The sequence below is a fragment of the Stegastes partitus genome, unplaced genomic scaffold (assembly GCF_000690725.1).
Source record: "Stegastes partitus isolate 25-593 unplaced genomic scaffold, Stegastes_partitus-1.0.2 Scaffold8, whole genome shotgun sequence".
Taxonomy (NCBI): Eukaryota; Metazoa; Chordata; class Actinopteri; family Pomacentridae; genus Stegastes; species Stegastes partitus.
Genome location: NW_007577739.1, coordinates 1,150,222 through 1,176,499, shown reverse-complemented (window position 1 = coordinate 1,176,499; position 26,278 = coordinate 1,150,222). Strand labels below are relative to the sequence as shown.

At 46.8% G+C, this 26,278-nt stretch overlaps 1 protein-coding gene across 1 annotated transcript in view; it reads right to left on the bottom strand.

Moving 5' to 3' along the window:
• Nucleotides 1–904: 904 nt before the first annotated feature.
• The window catches only part of kif26ab (kinesin family member 26Ab), a 68,819-nt gene continuing 43,445 nt past the window's right edge, over nucleotides 905–26,278 (bottom strand). The window contains exons 5-16 of the mRNA XM_008283490.1: nucleotides 16,611–16,794; nucleotides 13,715–13,927; nucleotides 12,601–12,694; nucleotides 11,727–11,989; nucleotides 10,701–10,884; nucleotides 9,807–9,966; nucleotides 9,291–9,453; nucleotides 5,148–8,415; nucleotides 4,375–4,568; nucleotides 3,411–3,434; nucleotides 3,063–3,213; nucleotides 905–2,984 (exon numbers count right to left, since the gene is read on the bottom strand). Of these exons, the coding sequence (XP_008281712.1) occupies nucleotides 2,803–2,984; nucleotides 3,063–3,213; nucleotides 3,411–3,434; nucleotides 4,375–4,568; nucleotides 5,148–8,415; nucleotides 9,291–9,453; nucleotides 9,807–9,966; nucleotides 10,701–10,884; nucleotides 11,727–11,989; nucleotides 12,601–12,694; nucleotides 13,715–13,927; nucleotides 16,611–16,794 (5,080 nt within the window). The 3' untranslated portion in view covers nucleotides 905–2,802. The remainder of the gene's footprint in view (nucleotides 2,985–3,062; nucleotides 3,214–3,410; nucleotides 3,435–4,374; nucleotides 4,569–5,147; nucleotides 8,416–9,290; nucleotides 9,454–9,806; nucleotides 9,967–10,700; nucleotides 10,885–11,726; nucleotides 11,990–12,600; nucleotides 12,695–13,714; nucleotides 13,928–16,610; nucleotides 16,795–26,278) is intronic.

Genomic DNA, 26,278 nt, shown 5'->3' with positions numbered 1-26,278 from the left:
TAATATACATAACTTTCCTTTAAAATAACAGCAAATATCTGGAAAACTTTATTTTCACTTCTTTAAATACAGTAGAAACGTTGTTGTTTTGTGCTCAAATGTTGGAAATGAACAAATGACCATTTGTGAAAATGCAGATTTTTGATATGGGCTGTCTGTTTTTGTTTGTTTTTACAGTTAACGTGTAAATTAATGCTTTTTTCTATGATTTTATAAGTTCTAAATTGGAGCAACATGCTGGCTCATCTGGAAAGTTCAGTCTATGTTGCAAAACTAATTCACCAAAATGTGTTTCTGAAAATATTTAAGGAAAAGAAAGTAAGACATGCAGCTGTTAAATCTGTCTTCATTTTAGATCAACACTGGAAAAATGGAAAGTTTTCCAGAGATAGCTATTGGAAGATGGAAATCCAAGATTTGCATAAAGGAGCCTGGGCAATAACTTTAAACCAATTAGAAGCAGCCAACATGACGCCCTGTCACTGAAAATGCAACTCTGCTATAGTGCATGGTATGGCTGCTTTCATAGACAGTGAATGAGTTGTGTGGAGATGACAGATCCTGTGGACGCATACCGTAACATCTCAGCCACATTACCACAGGAAGAGCATAAAGCTTTTTAAACTAGTGGGGATATTAGAATGAGTGCATGAATCTGATAAAAACAAGAAGCAAGCAGGCTACACAGTATGCATTCCAGGTTGTCAACATTTCCCACTGCTCAGATCTCATCTTTAGGTTGTGGATACGCATTTTGGAGCAAGTCGACTGTGCACACAGCTGTAGTTTTGTATCACAAAGGTTCCCTCTTGGTTCCCTATCGCTGCAATAAAACTTTGATCGTCTGCAATGAAACGGAAACAAACGCTTTCATGATTTTATGAACTGTAAGAAAATCCAGAAGTTTGAATCATCAGTAAGAAGAAACATTTTATTCACAGGTACTGTAAAAGTAAAACACAAGCTGCCATATTATACATTTATACACAGGGTCTGAAAATCCTATACAAAAACAAAGATATTAGAAAATATGGGTTTTGATATGAAATATGACCTTACATATAATAATTTCTTGGAAAAAGGTCTTGGTTTGGTAATAGTTATTTAATTTATGAACCTAACCCCACCTTAGTGAAAACTGAAATTATTGTAAAAAATTAGAATGGTAAAAATGGAGTAGAAATCATCCTTAAAAATGATTAAAAAATCTCATGCAGCATCTTCAGAGAGGGCCTGAGAGAGTACATCTTTGTAAAAGAAAGAAAACAAAGTCATATTTGTCATAGATATAGAAACACACCAAGATACATCAAAGCCAGTTTGTTTTTCGTAACAATCATTTTCACCGATCATCTTTGTTCTCTCTGCGTCAGCTGTTTGATTCATAAGCACATTCTGGCAGCTACAAAGAGCTGATATCATGATTGATTCTGCTAAACAATGCCGCGATCGTTTGCTCTCATTCACTGCATCCTTTCATGGAAAAACCAACAATTCTGGAGTCTTTGTTTGAAGACACACAAAATCAGTGCTGTTAATTTGCCTGTTTACAAAAAGAGACGGGGACTAAAGAGGCCAAACTGTGTCGCTGCCCTTAAAGTCTGTGTTGAGGTTGTTGCAGTAAATGTAGTGGAATGCATAGAGCCGAGGCTTGGTTGTGCTTGGAAAAAAGTACTGTACCGGAGGCTGGCAGACTTGTGCTGTCTCATCTGTGCCCCTTTGTTTTTACAGTGTATAGAAAGCCCCCAGTCCAAGCACGTTTGGAGAAAAATTGGGCTCACTGATGAGCGTCGCCATCAGTGCAACCATTCATCATACTATCATTGTAGGCGAGTGTAGGGAAGGTTAAGTCTCTCAGGGTTGCATGAGCACATACTGAGGCACCGGAGAGAATGGCTGAATCAAGAATAATCGCACACTGTCCATCACAGTGCCCCTCTGATTGATATGTTTTGGCTTAATCTCTCATTTTCAGTGAGATAAACACGGGCAAAGCACAGCCTGAATGAGCTCTTCGTCCCCAACACGACTGCTGCTCTACCTTAGTGCATCCACTGAGACCCATTTTGATCAAGGCAACTGGAGGGAAAAAAAACATTCACTCTACCCCTGCGAGCTTTCACAGGCCAGCTGGCAGGCGATGAGTGATAACAGCAAATGCAGTCCTTGATGAGATAACATAGTCCAGTTTGAAAATCTAGAAAACTACAGAACCAGAGAGTTAACATAAGGCGCAAGAGGCTGAATGAACATGGATAAAATGCTGACTGAGGTTTGAAACAAGAGAAAAGGCAAAGTCTGGGAGCGCAATAACATTAGCTTATTGCTTTTTTCTTTTTTCTTTATTTTTTTTCCCTTTAAATGATGTTTGTACACACCACATATTCATTTAAATACACTATACAATGCAATATAAAATATTTTTCTTAAAAGCAATATGTTCAGGGTTTTGCGTCGGTATGCTTAAGATACCTGCACCATATGAAAAATAACGACTCAAAACAAAAAGGATAAAAAAGGCACTTCCAGGTGTTGTTCATTGACTCTTGAGTAAGTGATGGCCACTGCCTTGCCGTCGAGGCAACGGCATTTGTGCTCACGTTTCATCTCTCCTCCTGGACAACGAGGCACTGTAGCTAGGTGGTCAAAATTTTCCCTCTGTTCTCATGTAAAGATCCGCTCTCGTCTCAGCCCCGTCTCGTGTTCTTCATTCCAGTGATATCTCTAGACTGACTGCTACATTTCAACTTCCTTTGTCTTCTCACTTCCTCTGCCTTTTCCGCCCCCTACTTTCTTTTGTCCTCAGACTTCGACTTCACGCAGTCCCTCCTGAGTGCCGGACGTCGACATGCTGATGTCGAAGCAGGTCACCATCATCACGCGGGACTTGCACAGGTTGACGCAGAACTCCAGCTCCTCCGTGGCCTGTGCCAAGGCCTCCAGGTACTCTGGAGACTCTTTATCCAAATTCTGGTCCACCTCAACTGTTGAAAAGGGAAACTGAGGTTTAGTCATGTGGCTTCAAACGGCTTATAATTAGCAGACTATTAGCAGATACTTACACTCTCCTATCCACTTGCTGGGGTCCATCATCAGTCGCATCTTGGTGTCCTCCAGTTCCTCCAACAACACTTGATGCTTCGCCCTCAGTTCCTTCACTTGCTGTTGCCTTCTCTCCAGCATCTTCAGCTTACTGTTGAAATACAGCAGACCCTGAGAGAGAGGAGAGATTATTAGTTAAAGCAACCGTTTAAGCTGGAGCTGGGAGTAAGTTGTCAGCCGAAAGTGAGAAAGGTAAAAGTCTTAATGTGAAATGTCAAACTCCTAATACACGACTTATATTTATTGTTTTACAACAAGCCCTCATTGGTAATTTCATCTTTTTTGCAATTAAATAAAAATGTACTCACCTTGTCAACGTCTTGGAATGGTTGCTGCAGACAAGATTGGGGGAAAAAATCAAAATAAAACAAGTTAGCATGCAGAACAACGGTACTAAACGAACTGCACACATTCTAAATATGTGAACACGATCTCAGTATACACCCATGCTGCACACAAAAGATTAAAATGCTAATTTCACACAACAGCAAGGGAGACACACGCAAAAGCAATTAATGGCTTGTCATTCAGGTAGTGACGGCCAGGGGAGAAAGATTAAAGGTATTTTTTTCCAAATTGAAAGTAAATAAAGCTTCCACCTATAGCTGATTTATTATCTTCTCTACTAAATTCCTCCCTGGCTGCTCCTAACTTGTGGGAGTAGTTAATGATCCACAGAGGAGGAGCGAGCCATAAAAAGCTATCGCGCAGCCGGTGATGAGTGCTCGCGGTGAGCTGATCTGGAGTGGTGTTTGGTGTCCGTGCGTTCATCACACATTCCCTGATCAATCTCTTCATCCCCGTCTTCTTTCTCATTCCTACGCCCCCTCCACATCAGCGCAGCCGTCGTCAGCAGTAAGCCGAGTCATCACTCATATTCAAACCAATTAACCCTCGTCGGTAATTGCCTCCTGAACTCTTGACATTCCCGAGGAGCGCTGCCAAAATACCAAGCTCTGGGAATCTGAACACAGACGTTTTAACTCCAGGATTTGCCACTGAGCTGACTGAAGGTCAGACGTCTGGGACATATTATTCCCGTCTTGATCTTTAAAAAGAAACTGGGAAGAAGGGAGCTAAGAAATTCCCACAACGCAAGTCGATGTGGCACATCTCGAGCATTCGTGGCATCTATGTGTCGTACATGCGAAATAGTGCTGCGGCTTAGTAAGTGGGATTCACGAGACCTCGACCTAGACATTACATTATCTAAAACAACTTCAGCGAGATGAACCGCCGTGTAGAACAAGTCAGCGGTGACTCCCTGCTCACCTCTGTGGTTTCCTCCTGGCGCCGCCGTTGGAGCCGTTCCACATCATCGATCTCGTACACCTTGATCTCAAAGGGTTCCTTCAGCTGTCCAGACATGGGAGGCAAATCCACCCACTGGCCTGCTGTGCCCACCTTCTTCCCCAGGGATGAGGTGTCTGGCAGGGGCGCCGGGATCAGCCGTCTTCTCTGGAAGCCTACAAAGCCATGCATACAGTTAGACAGGTACTGTTTCTGACATACAATATCTGCTGGGATCTATGGAAAAAATATGCATGAGTCCCATTCTGAGATACAAAGCGATTCGAGGCTTTACACGGTATGGCTGAGTTGTGGTGATTGCATATGTATGAGGGTTTTGTAAGTTGCTCCTCTGTATATCCACAACCTGAATACATTAAAAAACGTTGGTGTTTAATGCACATGTGTTCAAATGGATAAAAAATGTGGACCTGGTCACTGTGTCCAATTCATCTTATATGAGCATCACACTGTTCCAAGTCGTCTTGGTTGAAACATTAATATGTTGTGTATGATAAATGTATGCTGCGGATTCAGGAGGAGGGAAAACTAAATGAAATATCAATTTGTGACTGTAACAGGATGGTTTCGTAAAGCTGTGGTTAACGTCCTCTGAGAGAGCACTAATTTTAAAATGTGTATTTTCATGAGAAAGACACATGTACTGCTATTACCAGCATGATATATATAATAAAATTTGGTAATATAACCTATTGCTTCTTGTAAACTCCCCCCAAGCCAACTTAGCTTCTCACCATTTGCTCTCTTCTTGGGATACTTGGAGCTCCTTGCTCTGCCCGAAGACGAAATGCCGCTCTCGCTCATGGAGTCGTGGGCAGAGGAAGCGCTGCCTGTGGCTTCACTGTCTCGGATCATGCTTTCATATCCGCTGCTGCCGCCGCTGTGGTAGAACAGAGCTGTGCGACCCATCGCTGGAGGCAGCTCTCCGCTCAACACGCTGCTGTTGTCGCTGCCGTGGCCGCTGCTGTAGCGTTGAGGCCGCCGAGGTGCTGTGATTTTACTGTACGGAGAAGGTAGCATGGCTATGGGGGATTTATCATCGCCCACGTTCACCCCGCTGTCATTCCCACTGTCTGAATCTCCTGAACCCCTCACGTGTTTGCCTGATATGTTGCCCATTGCCAGTTCGCTCACACGGCTATTCGCGGCCCTAATGGCCTGCTTTGTGCCCATTATCGTTCCTCTTCCAGGCTTGTTGGTAACGGCAGCAGTGGACCGAGGGGCTGATGTTCGTCCAGATGGTGGGAGGTTGGCATTGGTGTTTCTGGTCACAGGTGCAGCCAAAGATTTTGTTGAGGAGCTTAAACCTTTGGAGCTGTTGGCTGACAGTGAGCGTGCCTTACTACCATTAACTGCTCCTAATGCTCTGGGATTTACTGAAGCTTTTGCCTGGCCAGGTTTGCTAACATTTCCTCCACTTGGAGAAGAGGGGCAGGTAGCTATGGGAGAGCTGGATGAATTAGGAATACCAAATCTCGGAATGGACTTGTTGGATTTGCTACTGCTGCTTCCCAGGCTTGCCCCGCTATTCTCCCTACTCAGCGCTGCTCTGGAACCCGATAAGGACAGACTTTCACACCTTTCCAGTGACATTTGACTGCCGTAATGCTGCCCAGCCTCTCCTCTCGGCCCTTTTGACTTCAGGCTGGAGGTAACTTTGGCTGTGTTGAGGCTGGAGCTTTTGAAACTGGCAGAGTCTGTTCTGTGACGTACCTCAAGCTCGTCCTCTGATACCGCTGCCCTTGCTCCATAGGTCCTCCCTGCCTCCCCATATGCTGACCTTAAGGCACTTTGGGGGAGCAGGGTCTTCGTCTTGTGGTCAAGACTGGACTTTCTCACAGGAGGGGGAGGAGGCGAGGTGCAGCCAGGTTTAGGGAGATTGCTCGCTTTCTGTGAGTTAGCCTTGTTGTTTTTCCCCAGGGAGGAGAATTTAAGGCTTGTGGTAGATGCAATAACATCTTGGGTTCCCTTGTAGTCTGTGGAGGAATGGATGACTGGTACTGTTCCCAGGGTGGTGGCACCTCGTCTCAGCTGAGGCATTTTGCTGGGTGGATTCTTACTGGCTGACTTCTCACAGCCATCGACCACCCTCTGGGATGAGGTAGACCCCTGCACCTTGGGTGGGCGAGGTACACTGTTGCTGTTGTTGGATGTTTTGCAGGAAGGGATGCCAGTGGGGGGATTTCTGAGAAATTTGCTGGTGCTGCTGGAGTCAGAAAAGTGAGGTTCCGAGTGGTTGTCAACGCGCTGCCAAGGATCCTCCTGCTTAACCTCTTGCCTTGGTGGCTCTCGACTGCCGCTGCTGCTACTGCTACTACTATGAGAGATGGATGAGGTAGGTTTAATCTTCCTGGGAAGACTGGAGTGGACTATGGATGGGCCTTGTGGAAGTGGGGAGGAGCTGAGGGAGTGAGCTTTAGTTATTTTAGACGTGAATCTGAGGGAACCTTTTGCTGATTCCGGTGATGCAGGGCACTTTGTCAGTGATAGTTTGCTTGAGGCAGCACTATCACTGTCTAGTTCAGAAAAACTAAATCCGCTGTCATTTAAAGAGTTCTTGGCTTCTCTAGGAGAGGACACACAATGAAACATGTCGAGGGAATCAAAGTAAAAGGTGGTTTCTGGTCCCATGTGTTTTGCCTGTGGAAGGAAGACATCCGTAGAGTGAGCCCCTTCACTTTCCAAGGTGCAGACACTGACCTCACTCAGCCAAGAGCTGATGGATGAGCCCCTGCTGTCTATACACTCCATTGCTCCCTCCTGAAGGGGCGTGACCACCGCAATGTTCACCTCTGATCCTCCTACGGCTGATGTGTAGGCATCAAATTCATCATTGATGCTGCTAATGATGCTGACAGGTCGAGAGCCAGAGGCCAGGGCCTGAAGGGAGCAGTCACTGTTAAAGCTGATGATGCTTGATGGCCGACCCTTATCGACTATACTGCCGATAGACAGCTCCTCCACCACAGTGAACACCAGCTCGTCCTCTCCATTCAGCTCCACAGGCTGCTGCAAGGTGACAGTAGCTCGAAGGATGTCCCGATCCAGGCATCTTTCCCTCAAGGTAGAACGCACTTGACACACTTCCACCGGAGCTCTGAGCAAAGGGGAAGTGCAAGGGTCCCTTCTCTTCACAGCTTGGTGGCTCATTCCCACAGGTGGCATTCTGGTGCTGGATCTTTCTTCATTCTCCACATTTTCTCTCTGCTGTGAGGGAGGTGGGGCCGGCTTTGGCAAGGCTTTCTTGTTGAAGTAGACCTTCTCCCTCACCACAGGCTCAGAGTTTGGTGCTGCAGCAGTTGCCAGTTTGTTTGTACTAGCTTGGCTCTCAGAAACCAAAGCCTTCTCACCATCAGCGCTGGTTCTGCATGTAGTTTGAACACTCTCTGATGATGCCCTTTCTGCAGGTATGCATGGCCTCTTGGCATTGTCCACTTTAGCTTTAGCGTTGGGACTGCAGGATGGCTGTGAGGGGACAGACTTAGGAGATTGTTTGGGTGAGATGCCCTCTTGGTTGTAAGAAATAGTTGCTACAGTCTTTGGTGAAACAGAGCCTTGGCTCTCCTTAGATTTGTCGGTCTTGGGGCTAGACTGGCATCGCTTGCCCTCCCCAACAAAGGCAGTGGGTTCCTCACTGCCGTCTATACACTCCAGCCTCTCCTGCAGCTCAGCAAAAGTGTTGCATTTAAAGAACTGGTCTCTGTCCAGGGGGCCCTCTTTCGCAGACCTCTTCTTGTTCAGGGAGGGGATGATTGGAACAAAGGCAGGCGGGCCTTCATTGTCACTAAGCTCTCTGTCTGAGATGGCAGTTCCCCCAGGGCCCACGTAAATAACAGTATCACAAGATTGTTCACTGCTGGAGGAGTAGTCTGGGTCACTCAGCAGGGAGGGCAGGTCTGGGTCCAGGGCTACCGTCCGAGGGTGGAAAGGCCTGAGGTGGGGTGGCCGGCGGATCCTCCCTTCCTCACAGGAACTCTCCCCTCCAGATGAACTGGATGCATACTGCAAAGCAGAGTGAAAGCAGACTTTAGCCTTTTCTACATTTGAAAATGATCTCATTAAGTGATGACAGTGATGTGGTTTTATCCTCTTAAAATATTAATGCGACAATCTTCCCATTTTACAAAACCATTTCAACCCTTAAAATTTATGCTACATTTAAATCTTAACATTTCACAGTAAAATCAATTTTAGGGCAAATATTAATTTTGATGATATTACCAGTCAATATTTATCTAAAGGTTAAAAGTGCACATCAATAGTTGGACAGAAATTAATGTCAATAATACAAATTGCTGTATGTGGACTGCATTATAATCACGACTGGGGCCAATACCAAATGAATACATGCTGTCATTCCACCTAATTATCTGGAGCATATATTTCCATAATCCAAGGGAATGCATTACACACTTCCTTAGGCAGTGGTATTGATTACACGATTATGTGTTGAGGAGGCGAGAAAAACTAGCTCTGAGTTACAGCGCTAATAATATTTCATTTGCAGAGGCATGCACACATTCATTTGTTTTAACAGCTCCAAAATTAGAACGGGAAGAAAAATTTAAGGATTTAACTCGTGGCACATTTCATGATGAATGTAATCCAAGTTGCACATTAGGATTCTGTAACAGCAACACTTAGATATAATGTTAAAAAACAATTACTCTGAATGTATTATTTGTAAACAATCAACAACATTAACTGGAGCACAACTCTGATTTATAAAGGTTGTAACAAGTCGCTCAATGCCTGCGTTAAATTGAAAAATGTGCCATTAACAGCTGGCAGTGGAATTTCATACATCGCTCATTTATCAGTTTATTGCCGCGTGTGTCGAGCAACATTTGTCAGTGCTAATTGGTTTATCAGTGTACCTTAGATTTCTTCTTCCTCATGCGGTGAATGCGTGATGCCAGCTGGATGGTGGTGAGTGAATCAGCATAGTTGGCCGGGGAGTCAGAGATGTGGGCGATCATAGTGGTTCTGCAGTTGATGTTGCCAAGGGACTCCCTCAACAACATCGTCAGCTTGCTGTCCCTACAGGGTGCACACACACTATTATTAGCAAACAGCACAGTAATGTTTTAGCGATAAAGGTAGCTGACGTGTCTCCAGGGGGAGCCGTTTATATTCTCTGAGCTTAAAAAAAAAATTTCCCAAATGACAAGTCATTAATCTTTTCATACCTGAGTGGCTATAATATAATCTTGTGCAACACCGGTGAAAGCTGTTATATGAGGCTAACTAAACAAACTAAACAGTCACACAGCAAACCTGCAGGGTTGACGGCACACGCAGCGACTTGCCCGAAACAATTAACATATTGATACAACTCCTCAGAAGCTAAAACACAGTAAAGTCGACAGTAAAACTAATGGCGGTTTTCTTACCTGTAAGGTACGTGTTTTGCTCCATTTGCTAAAGCCATTATGACGTTTCCCAGCGCGTTCAGGGAAAGACACAAGCCTCCCCCTCCGTCTCTGCTCTTGCTCAGGACCTTTTCACAGCTCCCCAGGTCGATGAGGTGCAGCCTGCTCCGTCCGCCCGACACTGTGCCAAACGGTAGAAGAACAACCAGGTGAGCACAGCGCAGACACTCCCTCTCTGAAGCTAGGTCCTCACGCACAGAACCACCATGACAGGAGTGGCACAGCTCTGTCTTCGCTGTCTGGATTATTTATGAGTAAGATTCCCACAGTGAAGTGATTCAAATTAAAGCCAGACTGGTAAACTCCCACCAGATGTGTAGCGCAAGAGAGCTTTCTGTGGTTAGACGTTTGAAAGTGAAAGAATCTACTGACAATCAGAGTCCCCCTCCTGATCATTTAAAATTCAGATAGAATTGGCTGTCAGTGTAGAAATCCTGGATTGCTTTTACATTGTTATATGGGTGACTGATGTCATTACAGCAGCAGCAGCAAAACATCTTAATCTGTCAGCGAGGGTTCAGACCTTCAATTATGTCTTGACCAACACATGAACAAATTTCTGTCTTGCAGAGGTCAGAACCAAACCATCCATAAACACAGCAAATAAGAGACGATGATTTCCACTCAAATGAAATGCTTACAACAGTTCCAGCAAGCTGTTTAAAGACAGATGTTTAAGGAACTGGTACAATCAATATCTAATGGGGGGGAAGTTATTAATAAATGATTTTCTAGTACTATTTAGGACTTCCTATCCTGACACAGTTGCTTACATATGTTTCATTATTTAACTATATTATAAACATGTGGTGGGAACTTGTAGGTACAGAGCGACAGCAATACAACAATACTAACTTCCGCCTTTGCCGCTCTTCTCCATGCGGTACTGGTAGATGTGCAGCGTGAACAGCATGTGGGAGTTGCGCCGCTCGTCCTCGTCCACATTCGGTCTGCTGGTGCTGCGCGCGGCGATGGCTGCGTCCAGGAAGAAGGCGGCTTTGTCGGCGGTCGGGGCGCGGAGCTCGCTCTGATTCTGGAGCTGCAGGGGGAGGAAGAGACGGAGAGCAGGGTTAGGAGACCACATAGGGCTTGAAACAGAGGCGAGATGCAAAAAGGGCACCGGGAAAGAGAGGGGAGCCAGTTAATTGGACCCCGGCACACATTTCTTGCCCATTAGATTGGGTCTCGGGGGCAATTAAAACACAAGATATGCACACAGAGGGAGGAGGATTAGGAGAGGTAATAGTGGAGCAGGAGGCAGGGGCACTCTCCTCACCACGGTGTGATGACGGTAGTGGTGGGATACAGAAAGGATGGAGGAGGTGGAGGAGGAGGGAGGGGAGGGCATCATGAAGGGAGCCCACGCGTGGCTGCTGAGAGGAAGAGCAAGAGGGAGCTTCACAGAAACGCAGTCTTTGAAGTCAGAGTCCATGCATACCCCCAAAAAACAACATCTGACAACAACACCTGTGAGTGCCTTCAAACCTCCACCATCCCCCAATAATACCTCTATTGTGCTATAAGGGGGCTGACACCGACACATGGGTAATAGATGCTGATGGATGCTGACACGAGAGTCAATACAAAGGTAAGAAGAAAGCCATCAATACCACAGATGGGTTTGGTGGAAATATAAAGGAAGGATTTCGACAGCAGGTGGAGTAGAGCGAGATGGACTAGGAAGAGATAAAAACACACACACACACACACACACTTGCACTCACTAGAACTTTAAACATCTTTGGGAGAAGGAGAGGTAGATCATAGACAGAAACAGATCAATACTCAGACAGACTAATACTTTATAACCCGCAGAGAGAATGAAAGGATCAGTGAACAAAGAAAAAAAAAAAAGTGGGGGAGCGATGGAACGCTTCTCACCTGAGTGCCACAGATGGGATCCTCTCTCAGGTGGATTCCCGGGGACTGGCCTTCCTGCAGGCTGCCTGTTGACACCTCGGACAGCAAGTCCTTCAGCTCCTCGTCTTTTCCAAAAATTTCCACCGCGGACACCCGGACGGAGAAGCGCGTGCCCGTCTTCTCCTTGCGCTCGTTGATGAGCTTGAAGAGCCAGGAAATGGCACAGGGCACAATGCCGAGGCTCTGAGTGGAGCTGTCTTTGCCAATCATGGTGTACGTCTTGCCTGGGGATGTGTGAAAAGGAGAGAGGAGGGGGGTGGATGGAAATGGAAATATTGCCTTGTATCTGGAAGCCAGCGACACTCACTATATGTTCAAACTGAAATTACTCCTTTCATCAAGCTGCTCGGAATGGGCAAAAAGTTCACAAAGAAATAGACACTGACGCTGGATGTTTTCTGAAGGTTATTGTGTTTAACAACTGCTGATGAAAAGAAATTAATAATGGCTGATGTGGGGGGATCGGAGGTAATATCCAGTACATGCCAAATAAAAATCAAACGCTAATCCAAGGACCTATTCCAGTAGCAGCCATTCTGTGGAGAATTACCGCAGCAAGAGAAAAGCAAGCCCTTCAGCCTGGAAGCACTGGCCAGGCCAATTACTAAGATTTTAATTACAGACAGAGCCCTGAAGCCTGGATGCAGCACTTCACCCCTCACCCCCACCCCGGGCTCACCACCCATTCCTTTTCTTCCAATCTTCCATTCCTTAACTCACCCCAGTGCACCGCTAAGCCAATTGTGGACATCAAGTGCAGCTAACAAAGAGCAATGAGAGTTTTCTTTGGATAACAGAGGCACTTGTCTAATCTGTTGCCAGCGAAGGGGCTTACCGAGCTTGACTTGGCCGAAGCAGAAGATGCAACCGTCTGCACCATTCACCACAGACTGGATGACCTCAGCTACCGTCCCTGAGCACACCTCAGCCTGTGGAGAGCACAAAGAGATACAGTCAATTTACAATTCAGCCACGTCCGAGAAATACTGTAAAACAGGCACACTGAGAACAATGAATCCCAAATGATATCCTATAAACTAAACAGTTATTTGGCATTGGTTACACCAAATCACATTAATGCTTTCAGTACTTTTCATCACTCAGGTGTGTGTTCATGTGGGTTTATGTGTGTGTGTGTGCTGCAACGTGTGGCTTGTTTTTGCAATCTGTTTCAGCATGGGTCCTCTGGGGCAAGGCTTCCGCAGCAGAGGCCCCTTCCCCATACATCACACAGCAAACAAGACCTCTATCAGCAGAACAGCTTGCTGTTACTGTTAGCCACCAGCAGTGCCGTCCCAGCGGCGCAATCTAGCAGCTTGGCCTCAGCGCTGCAGCAGAAACATTTAGGCTTTAGCTATCAGCAGCTTACTTAGGAAAATAATTGCTCCAAGTAGGTGGTATGATAGAAGATCTGAGCTTTTCACCGCTATGGGAGTGCCATCCTACACTCGTGATGACAATCTCCTCCACTGTCAGAGCTATTTAGAGTGCGCTGCACCGCGGGGAAATGCATAAAATACTTGACCTCAGATTTTTTAGAAATTTTGCCGTGAGTAATGAATGATTCCACTAAAAACAGAGGTGTTTGTCTCAGCCTGTGGAGACAGCAAACTGCACCACTCAGGGGTTACAGCATCGTAAACATATATCTGACCTTTGTGTTTGATCTCAGTGGGCATGCCTGCTGTGTGGGCTGAGGTTAGATATAGCTGTTCTATGAAAGGAGAGGTTAGATATAAGTGGAGTGGATTCAAGTCATTCCTCAGAAGGCTTAAAAGGCCCAGCTGTTGGGCCCACACTGGTAAGAATGCCCCCTGACCCAAGACAGGCATTTTTTTCTCTAAGCCCCCGGCCACACCCTGCGAGCATAAAGACGTCCCTTTGCCCTTGAGAGGCTGAATTCCCACATGACACCTTCATCTGTACACACCGCAAACACACGTTCTTACTTGTGAGGCATCCTGGGTAAAAACAGCATCGAAGGCAAATATCTTTGGGACGGCGACAGTGGCGGATCTCCTGTGCCCTGAGCTGGAGTGTGGGCTGGACGCGGGGTCGTAGAGGGTCAGCTGCTTCTTCCTGCTGTCCACTTTCAAGAAAGACTGAGACTCTGAGGAGTCTGCAGCCTCCAGAGACGGACAGATACGCATCATCACTTTCACCTAAACCGCAGAGGGAGACAGATAAGCAAAGGCAGACAAAAAAAAAAGAGTGGATTAGAAAGTGGGAGAGCACAAAACATGGGCACACAGACTCAGCAGAGATTTTTAAAAATACATTTTTCAGCTTCAGCACAGAGGAGGGGAAAAAAATGTCAGGCTTAGCTCCAGATCTTTTACTTCCAGTGCACTAACGGAGGAAAGAGGAGACATGTATGGTCGCCGCATGTTGCAAACCGAGATCGTCCTTCAGTATAATGAATCAACGTTACATCCTCTGCGTCGCGGCATCAAAGGTTACCATGGAAACGCTAAATCTCACATTCACCGGCAAACTCGATAGGTCAACACATTGCCTAATGGTGTCACTAAGAGGCAGCAAGGTGAATACTGAAAGTCATAGCTGGAAAATAGTGGAAATTCATGTGTGTGTGTGTGTGTGAGGAGCGCCCTGCTGGGAGATTATCCCACTAGAGGTTGTTTTTCTGAACCAGGAGCAGCTCAGCAGCATGGGAGCGCAGGAACATATGCCCCCCTCCCATCCTCGTCATCCCACCTACACACTCTCCTCCTCCTTCTCCTCTCCTTCCCCCCCCCGTCGCTGCTCGGAAAATGCCAGCTCCGCATTAAGAAGCCTGAAACCCACCCTGTTGCATTCTGGGTCTTGACATTCATAAAGTGAGCTCACAGTCTTAACACGTTCCACAGGTCGCGGCGCGGTTCATCGTGCCAGCGCCGTACGCTAAGTAGGATGACAGCTCGTATCTGAAGGTGTTGATTCAGCACCGCTCTGACAAGCCACTCGTGGCTGAAGGTGTTCTGCCAGTTGTGTGCGGCTGCACCTCTCACAAACAATAGCAAAGAAATACTACCGTCTCCTGCCTCTACTCTGCTGCAGCGATACGTCGTGTGTGGTTTGTCAGGCCACATGATATCCGCAATCACCTTCTCCTGAAATTCAGACAACTCTATATTGCTTTACGATCTGATGGTCAGATTTATGCCACTTCTGTTTATCCGAAGGCACTCTGAAGACATATCTGTGACTGACGGGGGACAGAAGCGGCTCCTGGGATATGTTTAGCAGTCTTCCCCTGTCAACTCCCAGAATGTTTAGTGTTACGCCTTGCATTACATCAGCTGAACCGTTTCTATATGTGATACTCAATCCTGGGCCATTTCAAAGCTGCTTGTAAAAGTACCTGTGATGCCTCTCAGGCGTTGAAATAAAAACCTTCAAATGCGGCTAACTCCCTTCCCTCTTTGACGCGGGGCTGTTTTTGCTCGGCCTGGGACTCTCCACCATCCTCACACCTACACAAAAGGTCCATTCTTCCCCCACAACTAGTTTATAAATATTGCCACAGATCTCGGCTCCGGCACTCTGAAACAATGTGCCTGGAAATCCCTTTCTTTCAGTGAGTGAATTCATCTTGGATTCCACGGGCCGAGTGCAAACTCTCTCTATGCTCCGCGGGGAGCTGTTATCGTGACTGACGTGTGCATATGTTGAGTAAATTACATTTGCTATGACATTTAAACTGGCCTTCCACATAGGACTGCTGAGTGTCTGTCTACCAGACAGAGGCTACCAGGCAAGCTAATGTCTCAGTTTTATTTATGTTGGCAGAGATCAGATACTGGAGGCCACAGAGGATTGGCTACAGTATTTTCACACTTCGGACTCCCTGCTAATGGCCCCTGTTTCCCTGTCCCTTGATCCCTCACAAAATCCATTAGTGTGGCTTGGCATTACTCCATCCACTCAACTGTCTGTACCTGAAAGAGCCGTGTCTGGGTCGAAAGTGGAGAGGTGGAATTGACCCACATACGCTTGAAGGAAACATTCACCTTAGTCGTAGGCTGAGCTAATGTGAAGCAGATGCAGGCCAAGTCTAAACCGACAGACAGGGACAAAAAAGGGAAACCACGCCGATGTGTTTACTTTACAATAAAATATCAGGCATCCGGATTTCCCCTTTATCAACAGCCCCTTCAACTGCACAGATGTACCGTATACATCAGGTGTGGGCTTGAGGGGGCTTGTTAATGACACGGGTTTTTATATGAAGTGCACATGTCAATGTGAGATTTACAATATGTGGCACAATTTCAACTGTCTGGATACCTGGCAACAGAAGCGAGCACTTCCTATCCAGGTGGGATCTAATCTTGTTAGGGGACTTCTTCTGCTTTATAAATACAGGACGCCAGCTCTGACAAACAATAGCCAATAAACCACAAAGGAAGAGCGATGTGTTTATACAGCTTTGTTTAATGACTGTCCTATTGCTGCCAGCCTGACTTTCATCATCGCACACTGTACCTAAAATGGAATTACAGATCCTGCTGTTAGACGTGACCACGGATTTGTGAATTACCGTTTTCACTGTGCGCAGCGAGAGGAATGCTGGTCTCACAAACTGAGTGAATTCATGACATTCCAGCAGGCTTATCTGACTGCATCTGCATGGACTGGACCAGACGGCCTGCTGCCTGTGGACCAGTCTGTCGCCACTCTGCATTCACCCCTTCAAACGGGTCTGTGTGCATTCATGTCTGTGTGGGCACGCTGCAGGGGAGCGTAAAGGAGGCAGGGAATGGTGGCTAATATGAGCCGACTTTGTGAATCTGTTGTTGTGCAGCATGTGTGTGTGTGTATTCAGTGTTTTGTGTGTGTTCTCACCTTTCCCATCCCTGGGTTCTCTTTCACTTTGGACACGGCTCGGAGAAGGCATGGCGGGGCCGGGGGCGGCGAGACCTGCAGGATGCCACTGAAGTTGGTCGGGTAGATGGAGGGCTCCTGCGGGTGGAACAGTGAGGGCTGGTGTTTCTTTCGCTTGGAGGATAAGTTCAGCTTCTGAGCTGCCCTGGAAGAGGCAAGGAAGAAAAAAACAAGTTAAAGTGAAGGTATACTTTAAAAACCACGGCGACAGAAAGCTTATACTTATAGAAATCGTTGCTGCTCAGGTGAAATGTTCTTCCAGTGAGGTACCCGGCTAAGAGCTTATTGATTTTAAATGTCTGTCTTGAGGTTTTTAAGTGTGAGCTGTCGAAACCTTGAGAAATCACACACTGACACTATAACATAAAGGTCAACAATCTCCTTTGAGTTTGCCAAAGTAAACAAAGTCAGCAGGAGAGCTGCATTATGCCACTCGCCAAAATGCCTTTCTTTCAGCTCCCATACCAAGAAGAATAATGCTTCAGCCCTCTAGTTCAGCTACAGTTGGCGGAGTTCTCTTACTCCTTGATTTTTTTTTTTAACAGAAACTACAGCATCGTAAGACAAATGATTACCAGCCAAATCTCTTTGCCTGTCAGGGATCAAATACAGGCTGTCATAGCAGGAAGGCACAGTAAATACATGCACTTATCTTGATCAAACACAGAAGAAACTGTCATAGACATGACAGGCGAGGACTACTGAAATACTACCCTCTGGGATGCATTCAAGTCCATCTCTGTTACCTAAGCAATCATGACAGAGCATGTTCACCCAACATTTAAGTCAAACCGGGAGCGTGTGCTGTATACGGGGAGGTTTGATCACCGTATACATGCTAGCCAGCACGATCAGAGGAGAGGCAGGCAGGTACATCGGCTCTTTGCTCTGCTTCATTGATATCTGTACAGACACATGGTAGTCCTGTAGCGCTGGCACCCAACAGAATCCACTGCTGTAACTAAATCCAGCTTTTTGACAGTCCTCTAATTAAAATCCACTATCACCCTGGCCTCTTGTCTCCCAGGCAGAGGAGAGGATGGACTGGAAACGGGGCCAACTGAGGCAGAGACATGCACTGCTTTCTGTCTAAACTCCTGCAACTCAAAGGACAGAACCAATATCTGTGCCCAGCCTGCAGGGAATCTGGCCAGATTTTAGAACGGTTCCAGGTATGGCATTGGCCTGGATCAGCTAACACACACACACACACACACACACACACACACACGTCAGCCAGTAATTCAAGGTCAGCGAGGAAAGTGATACCCCAAGGAAATTCAAATGCTATCGAATGCTTTTCACTCAAGCAGTTTGATTTCAGAGAAATAAGACAAAGAGGCGGTTGTGAAGAAAACGAGCAGCACTGAGAGTTAAAGATTTAAAAGTGAGAAATCTGCAGAGCAATGGAATTTTATTGGGAGGGTAGAAAAAAAAAAGAAGAATCCATGTGTGTGTCAGTTTCCTAAGAGGCCAGCCTGAGCTCATTAGTCCTGTTCTGGGATCCTCCGGACAGGACTGGGTGGGCTGCTGCCAAAAAACAAAAACCCACCCCCTCCTCCGATTCCCCTCTCCCTACGTCCTGGACTGACAACCTGCACCCCCCTTCTCCTTCCCTTCTCCACTGTACACCCCCTGCAGCGACAGCCCAAGAGCACAATCAGGGAACACACTGCTGGCTGATGGAATAATTATTGCATCCAAGCAGGCTACAGGAGAAGGCTCTCCCCGGGGAGCTGCCTATGTGTGATAGCATGCGAGACGGATCGTGTGACTGAAGAAGAGAAAAAAAATTGGAGATGGAATAGATGAATGTGAGATGGAGGGAAAGAAAGGAGGAAACTACGGCAGAATGCACGTGGCCATGTGCATTTATGAGCGGCATCCGCAGCACATTCATTGAAAATAAATCTCCCCTCCTGTCTTTCTGTCTGTGTCTCTCACTCCCTCTCTCTCACCTCATTCTGTCTCTTCTCTTTCAGCAAAGACATAAATCAGGCATCACAAAGCACCTTAAGACACCACGGTGAGAAAAAAAAAGGAGGGGAACCACACTGATTTGTCTGGAGCGCTCACAAGCCAAAGCTGAGCTGGTAACCTTGAGGTTTAATTCATGCTGCACAATGAAGATCAGTGAGAATGAAGAAAGTGGGAAATATCATGATAGTTTTAACCACAACCTCAGGTACACAGGGACATGAATCGTCGCTTTCTCTCCTTGCCTTACCCAACTATATGATCAGTCATAGGGAGAAAAAAAAAAGGCGTTGAGGAGAGGCTCAGATTTCTCTCTGCCCACAACAGCTTGTCCACCTGTTCACTCTCAATCTCCATGCTAATGAAGCTGTTTCCCTGCACAACTTGCTCTAAATGCCCAAAGGAGAATGTGTGTGTCTAGTTAGGCAGTCAAAGTTTATGCAAAAAAAACATGAACACATTCAGACTCTATGTGTTTATGGTTTGTCTCAAAATGCACCGGTGAGAGCATGCTGCAGCGGTGTACTTACAGCTCTTTCCAATCCATTATCTAGTTTATGCTCATAGTCACAAAACAGACAACTGATAGAGTTCAACTTTGCGGTCCACGTCTGTGTTGTCACTGCTCTCCATTATTTGCACATTTGACACGCCGGCGCAGTCAGAAGAGAGCGAGGCGGGGTCGCTCGGCAGTCGGGGCACAGGGGTCCTCTTTGCTCCGATCGCAATCATCGAGGTTCCACTTGATTTCACAGAGGTTTGTAAGAAGCAGAGGAAGGAGGAGGGGGGAGGCGGGGGCAGGACGAGGAAGAGGAGGAGGAGGAGGAAGAGGAGGAGGAGGAGGAGGTGGCGGCGTGGGCGTCAGAGTAGCTAAATGGAACAAGCGCCAGGTGGGGCAGGGTGGAGGTGGGCAGACAGGATAAGTGCCCTGCAGGAAGAAAAGAAAGCAGTAGGTGCACAGTGAGGGGGTTGCAGGTAATCCAGAGAGTTTCTCAAGAAGAGGTGAGCAGGAGGTCAGGATGAGAAGGAGCACCTCGTCTGTTTGGGCGCCATGAAAGCATCTCCCTCCTTCGCCAGAGAAAGTTCAGCGTCAGTTCAGAAAGCCTCCTTCTCGCACACCCGATCCTTCGTTCATCCCACAGCCTGCGAGGTTTTCCTCTCGCTGAGCGAATCCACCGTCTGCTGGCTGTAGATCCTGATGCCCGGGCAGCTCCTTCCCAGAGTCTCTGCTGCTGCTTGCAGGCAGAGAGAAGGAGGGAACAGCACTCCTGGATGCACTGGAAGCTTTCCTTTGGGTGGCTGAGAACCAGGAGAATTCCTACTCCTGTTCCGCCTCTTGGTCCTTCTCCTGCTATCGGAGAAATTCTGGCAGCTGTCCTGCCGTGTCTCTCCTTCCTGCCTCTCTCTCTCTCTCCCTCTCCCTCTCCCTCTCTCTCTCGCTTTCTTTCCTCAGCCCAGCCCCTTTTCCCTCCGACTGCCAGACGAGGTGTCAGCGCTCGATTGCTGGCTGCTTGCGGCGCAATTTGCGAGTACTCTCTTTCTCTCTCAACCCACACACACACCACACACACACACACACACACACACACACACACACACTGTCTCATACAACCCCCTGCACAAACACCACACACACACACACACACACACATGCATGCACCCCTCCACACGTCACATGAATACTTAATGCATACAGGAGCCCTCTCTTCTTTTAGGGTCCCACACTTCAAACAGATTTGGTTAGTATGCCTACAGTGCATGCATGCATGAGCCCCCAGTGTGTACGTCTGTGTTTGTGCCGAGTGTACACTCGTGCACATTTGTATTTTCTGTCATTGTTGAAGGATGTAATTAGCCAGAAGAATGAGAGTGTTATTAATCATAAGGAGTGGCACGGAGATAGGGGAAGGATACACTTAAGAGTAGAAAGATGGATTGCTTGAATGAGTGATGCTCTGACTCAATTGGAAAGCTGAGAGAGATTAAAAAAAAGAAAGAAGAAGAAGAGCGCGAGAGAGAGAGGGAGAGGACAGACAATGAACAGATGACATCTTAGAAAGGCAGATTTATGCTGGCCGGTGAGAGAGAGTGCAGTCAGTCAATGGTCAAGGGTAAAAAGGGGAATGAAAGCATGTGAGTGGGTGAGCGCTGGGGTGAGAGTACCCTGTATTCCCAGGGCTGCCAATTTACCAGTAAGCCCTCTCAGCCCCCGACCAGCCAGTCTTGTTTGAAAGGCTGCTGCTTTGGCTGCAGAGTGCCTACTACAACATATCGGCAAACAGAGTGGGTGTGAGACTTGCCAGATGAAAGTACATTCTGCACAAAGCTCTCTCTGCCTCTCTCCTTCTGACACAGTGGCCCTTCTATGAACTCTGCTGGATTAAATTTGGAGGCAAAAAAAAAAAAAAACTCACAAAAAAATAAAACCAACGCTGCCCGTGTATTTTGAGAACACAGCGCAGTAATGAAGCGGTTTGATATATCGCATAACCTTTACCGTCTTCCCTGCCACAGCACGCTTACCTCTGCTTTTCTGCAGCGTGTCCAAATTTATTTTCCTGAGGTGGTTTTATTTTAAAGTACAAGAGTCGTCTCCTGCAGGGTTCAGACACTCTGGATCCCCTTTGAATCGTGATTGGCAACCGTCGATGAGCGGAAAGCAACGCTAACGCCGACATTGGTCACCCTGACAGTGCAACCAGTAATTAGTTTCATGCGCCGAGCCGCTACCTTCAGTGTGCTTTCAAGCGTTATATATCAAAATGACATAAAAAGAGGGAACAGTCACAGTTGGAACTGTCCTGATAACCTTTCAGCTCCATCACTGTCTCCTTATGAACAGACCTCAGGGACAAATAACGATTGTAATATATATAAATGAGCCAAAGCAAGACAGATGTAAAATCAAGCGCCTTTTAAAAGAAAAAGGTCTCCTGGCGCCTTTTGTTAGAGAAAGGACATCTAGAATTCGTCCCTCACCCACAGAGGGAGGGAGGAAGGAGGTAGAGGAGGTCAATGACTGCCGAGCGGGGAGGGAGGGAGGCTGCTTTCAGGGCTTCACTTTGGTCTGCTATCAATAATCACACCAACCTTTTATTTCAGGCTTTGTCAAATTAACAAGAGGAATTCTTCTGGCCCAGAGAATCATTAGCCGGCGTACCCATTAGCTTGTTTGTGCAAATTTGCCTCTGTTCTCTCCAGAGCAGCTATACAGCTCTTTAGGTAGCCCCTGTCTGAGGCTAATTATCATGTTGGGCGCATTTACTATTCTTGACATTTCCTTTCTGTGATTCTCCTTTTTCTCCTCTCTCTTGCAGACAAGATAAGGCTGCTCTGGCCATTCATGCAGGGATCAGATCACTGGTTCTGATATCAGGTTGCTTTACACCCACCCACAGCGAGTCTCCCACTGCTGCTGATTAGAAGGCCAGCATAGCTCCTCATGAATGGAGATGGGAATACTGGGCTCCAGCCAGCCTCAACATCATGCAGTGATAATGACTTCAGCACAATGAGTCAGGCTCGCTCACTGCTGGAGACACTAAAGAATGCATCCTGTACTAGTAAAGGCATTTATGAGGTTTCTTGTCAGAGGATGTAGTTGCATGAAGCCACATTGTTGTGTGGGCTTGCCAAAAATCTCAACCAGCACATCAGCAGATGGTCATGATTGACTTGGCTGGATGTGTGTTGGTCTATCAGGTCAGGTACTGTGGTTTTGTGTCAAAAGATAATCATTAGGAACCCCCCACCCAGAGCTAAAATCAGTACACACTGTCTTATTGATGGGCTGCCCTTGACACGATCAAACAGCATTCTGCCCCAAAGGTGTGGGGGGAATAACATAAATCTACCAGCTGCACAAGGAATACAGACACAGCTCAGCTCTGTTAAAGCGAGAATACGAGACTCCACAGCGCAGACACACACACCGCTGCATGCTTTTTTGCCAAATTTAGGGAGGATTAAAGCAAATCGCAATCTCTGCGCGGGCCTCACCGGTGGCGGTCTCAGGTCACCCACAGCCTAACCCCGCCGTCGCTGAGCCTCGGTGCTGATTAAGCAACCATGACATCAGCCCCGTGAGCGCACTCTCGCATTCATGTGGTGTACAGACGAGGGGAGATGATGTCATACCCTGCCAACCAGCCCTGGCAGCGAGAAAGGCCCACCCAGACGAGATTTACTAGCAAGATCAGGATGCCGATCATTAAATGAGACAAATGCTTCCATGCCATAAACGCCTTCTCAGAACTCGCCCACGGTAGCCGTATTTCAGCGGGAAGACTGTTTGCTGCACGTGTCAGCATCTCCGAGATATACGGACGTTCGCGTATAAATATATGCATTACCCCAACACGGAAAGCTCAATGGGTCACATGAGGTGGGCTCTTGAAATAACCAAAGAAGTATGCAGATTCAGGCGGTGTGAGACGCGGCATTAGACATATGGAGATGATAACAGAGGAACAGGCTGTTGAACGCATCACAAAGCTGATCCTAGCCTCCTGTGTGGCACAGGAGTTACGTCTGGTAATGAGCCCATCTCCTTTCTCAAGTCTCCCTGCAATCAAGGGTCCTCTGGTATAAACATTAATTTAGTTTTTCTCACTTCCTCTCACTTATCCTAAATCACTCAAAACAACTGCCTGAGGCTACTGGGATTAATCCTGGAATGTGGCTCAACAAATGTTAATTGAAGCAAAAATGTGCAATTTTGCTTCACAGAAGGTGCCGAAAAAGCTCCCACCTGGAGACAGAGAAGCAGACGTCCCCATCTGTTCACTGTGGTTATCTTATCGCTCGTATTCAGATTAGCATCAACCAAAACCGAGATCTTTCCGATCGTTTTGAAAAATGCATTTTCTCTCTCTTTGGCAGCCCAAGATACATTAAACTGGAAGAGACGACTAACAGGCTTATCTGGCTGTCAGGTGAGTCTTATCAATCCAAAGCGCCGAAGCTTTCAACTGACTGCAAGCGTGCTTTCTCCTGCTCGGCTGTTTTAATGGTAGTCTGAGGGCAGAGTTCCTCTCTCTTGTGTCGGTTTACACAGCAGCAGTTTGCAGGAAGTGGCCAAACACCTCCAGGCTAGGATTTATAGACTTTCTATAAATCCACAGAAATAGATAAACGAATCTGAGCAAAATCAGACAGCAATGAATGTGATGTCCAGTCAGCTGAGTAATATCCTGCCTGGCACGTAGCGAGCACATCGGACCAAGGCCTTTTAGAGAGGCTCTTTGTTCCAACAAGGTGTTCAACAAGCCTTTTGTTCTTGCATAGTGTCTGGCCTTGGACGCAGACTATCAAATGGAGCATTATTTGTGTGCTGACTGCTGACAGCCCAAGGCTGCACACACATCTTCACTGCACCAATCCCCAGCCAATTAGGTAAGGCCAAATGCATTCATGTAACATCTGTGAATACAATGTGTTGTCACAGAAAAGAAAAGATTCCTCACAAAAAGTGATGACGCCTCACGCAGCTGACGTGTCATATTCGTATTTTAATGCGCATTCAAAGAGCTGCTGTCAGCGGCAAAAAAAAGGAAAAAATGCATTTCTGTAAATAAAATCCTAAATTCCACCCGCAGGTTGTAAACCTGTTTTGTCACGGTCTCCTCAGAACTCTTTTCAAACGGTCTGTGGACTGAGGTGGAAAACAAGGGATTAAGGCATCCTCTGGAGAATAGCTTGAATAACGGGGGATCATTTGAAACACGGGGGAAGAAAGGGATTCTGAGAGGCAAACGGGGAGGAAAGCATCGCGAAGGTAAGGATGGTGGTGGTGAAAAAAAATAAATGAGGTGGAATAGTGAGTAAGAGGAAGACGCAGAGGAAACAGGACGGACGCGACAGTGAAAGGGGGAGCAGCGGGGTGCACGGCCAAGTCCTCTCTTCGATCAGTGGGCCTGGCTCTGTGCCAGTGAAGCGCTGTCCATGAGGAGGTAAATCATTTTCTGCCTGAGAAAGAAACAGGAAAAAAATGATTGGTGGGGGCTACGCCACAGCCAGCTTGGAATTGCTTTATTCCCAAAGATGGGAATCCCCAGTCGGCCAAGAATAAATGGAACAGTTGGCGCCAAAAAGTGAGAAAACTCATCAATATTCAAGAAAAGCCTGATTTGGTGCATCAGGCTAAATAACAGAATGCTACACACCAGCTTGTATCAGTTAAAAGAAACTTCTTTGTTCATTTTTGCTCTGATTTTGTGAAATATCAAGGGGGTGATGTTAAGCAGATCTGTCTCCTGTGCCTTTGGACATCAGATCAAGAAGAAGCGACTCATGCCAACAGACCCTCACTTCCCCAAAGAAGGTGCTGCGTGCCAATAAGGTTTAACCCCTTAATGATGGAGGAGGGAATATTCCTGGCACGGTAACACGCAGGATTTTGCTTTTTCTGTTTAATGTCCTGCCCATAAAGCTCTACGTCCCTGCACCCACCGTCACCGTCACACACCCACTAATTCGCCCCATCCCCACACATAAAGGCCACAAAACTCTCTTGCCAAGCTGCGGGCTTAAGGAGGGCTTAAGAGGAAGGCATTTTGTGGGCTATAATTCTATTTACAGTTCGCTTTATTGTTCCTTCCAGTATTCAGAATCACATCTTGCTAATGTGGTCTTAACTAGCTCGAACATTAGGCCACGAAGAGGTGAACAAAAGCTTCAGCTCTACGGGACCCATTTGTCAGTCAATGAGATAAACGGGCCAATTTAAGGCCTCTTGAGGAATGAATTGGAAAATACCTGCAACGAGAGTCAAAAGGTCATTGAAGGAAAAATCTCTTGCAATTGACACTAACTTGTTTACAAGAGGCTCCAGAACGCTGCGACGGGGGGAAAAAAAATGCTCAGCGATTATGTCAAAATACGTTCAGGCAGCCAAAGTGAAAGTCTTGGAAGAAAATTCACTTTTCAGCTGATGTGTGACAGATGATAATGAAGACGTGTTCCTCCAGACTGCAGCCTCCCCACCTCTGGCACCGCTGACAGAGATTAACAGCTGCTTTCATCTCTTCCGGTGCATTTTTTCACTCTGCTCCTCAGACACCGCTCCGGGTATTCTCGCTGCACTCCGAGAATCCGGAATAACCTCCCGTTCTCAATACACATGTTGAACTCCGGTTCACCCGCCATCCCACCCACGTCTTCCCTTGAAAGCCTCAGGTAGGCTGTTTCTGCTCAGGGCACGCAAAGAGCTCTTGGCAGTCACATCAAGCCATCGGTAAGAGAGTTCCTGTCTGAAATCAGCTCAGCACACGGCGGAGGCAGGATATTTGATATACCGGAGAAAAATGAGGGCTATTATTAACACGAGACAATTCCTTAATCAAATACAGTGTCCTCTTAGCTCGGCGCATAAACACCGTATCAGAAAGGAGAATAACTTGAGACTATGATAAGTGTGGGAGAGGAGCGCAGAGGGGAAAAAGTCAGCATACTTCTGCTCCACTTCTCTGCTTCATTAATCACTTGCTGCCAGGGTAAGACACCTAGCGATTATTTATTTGCACTTCTCCACACAGAAGCTATCACAACAAACAGGCCCGCAGGCTGCTGAGAACATTTGGGGGTGATTAATCAGTGGGCCGTCTGGAGAACGCAGAGGGGGGGAGGGGAGTTCCAACATGTGTTTCTTAATC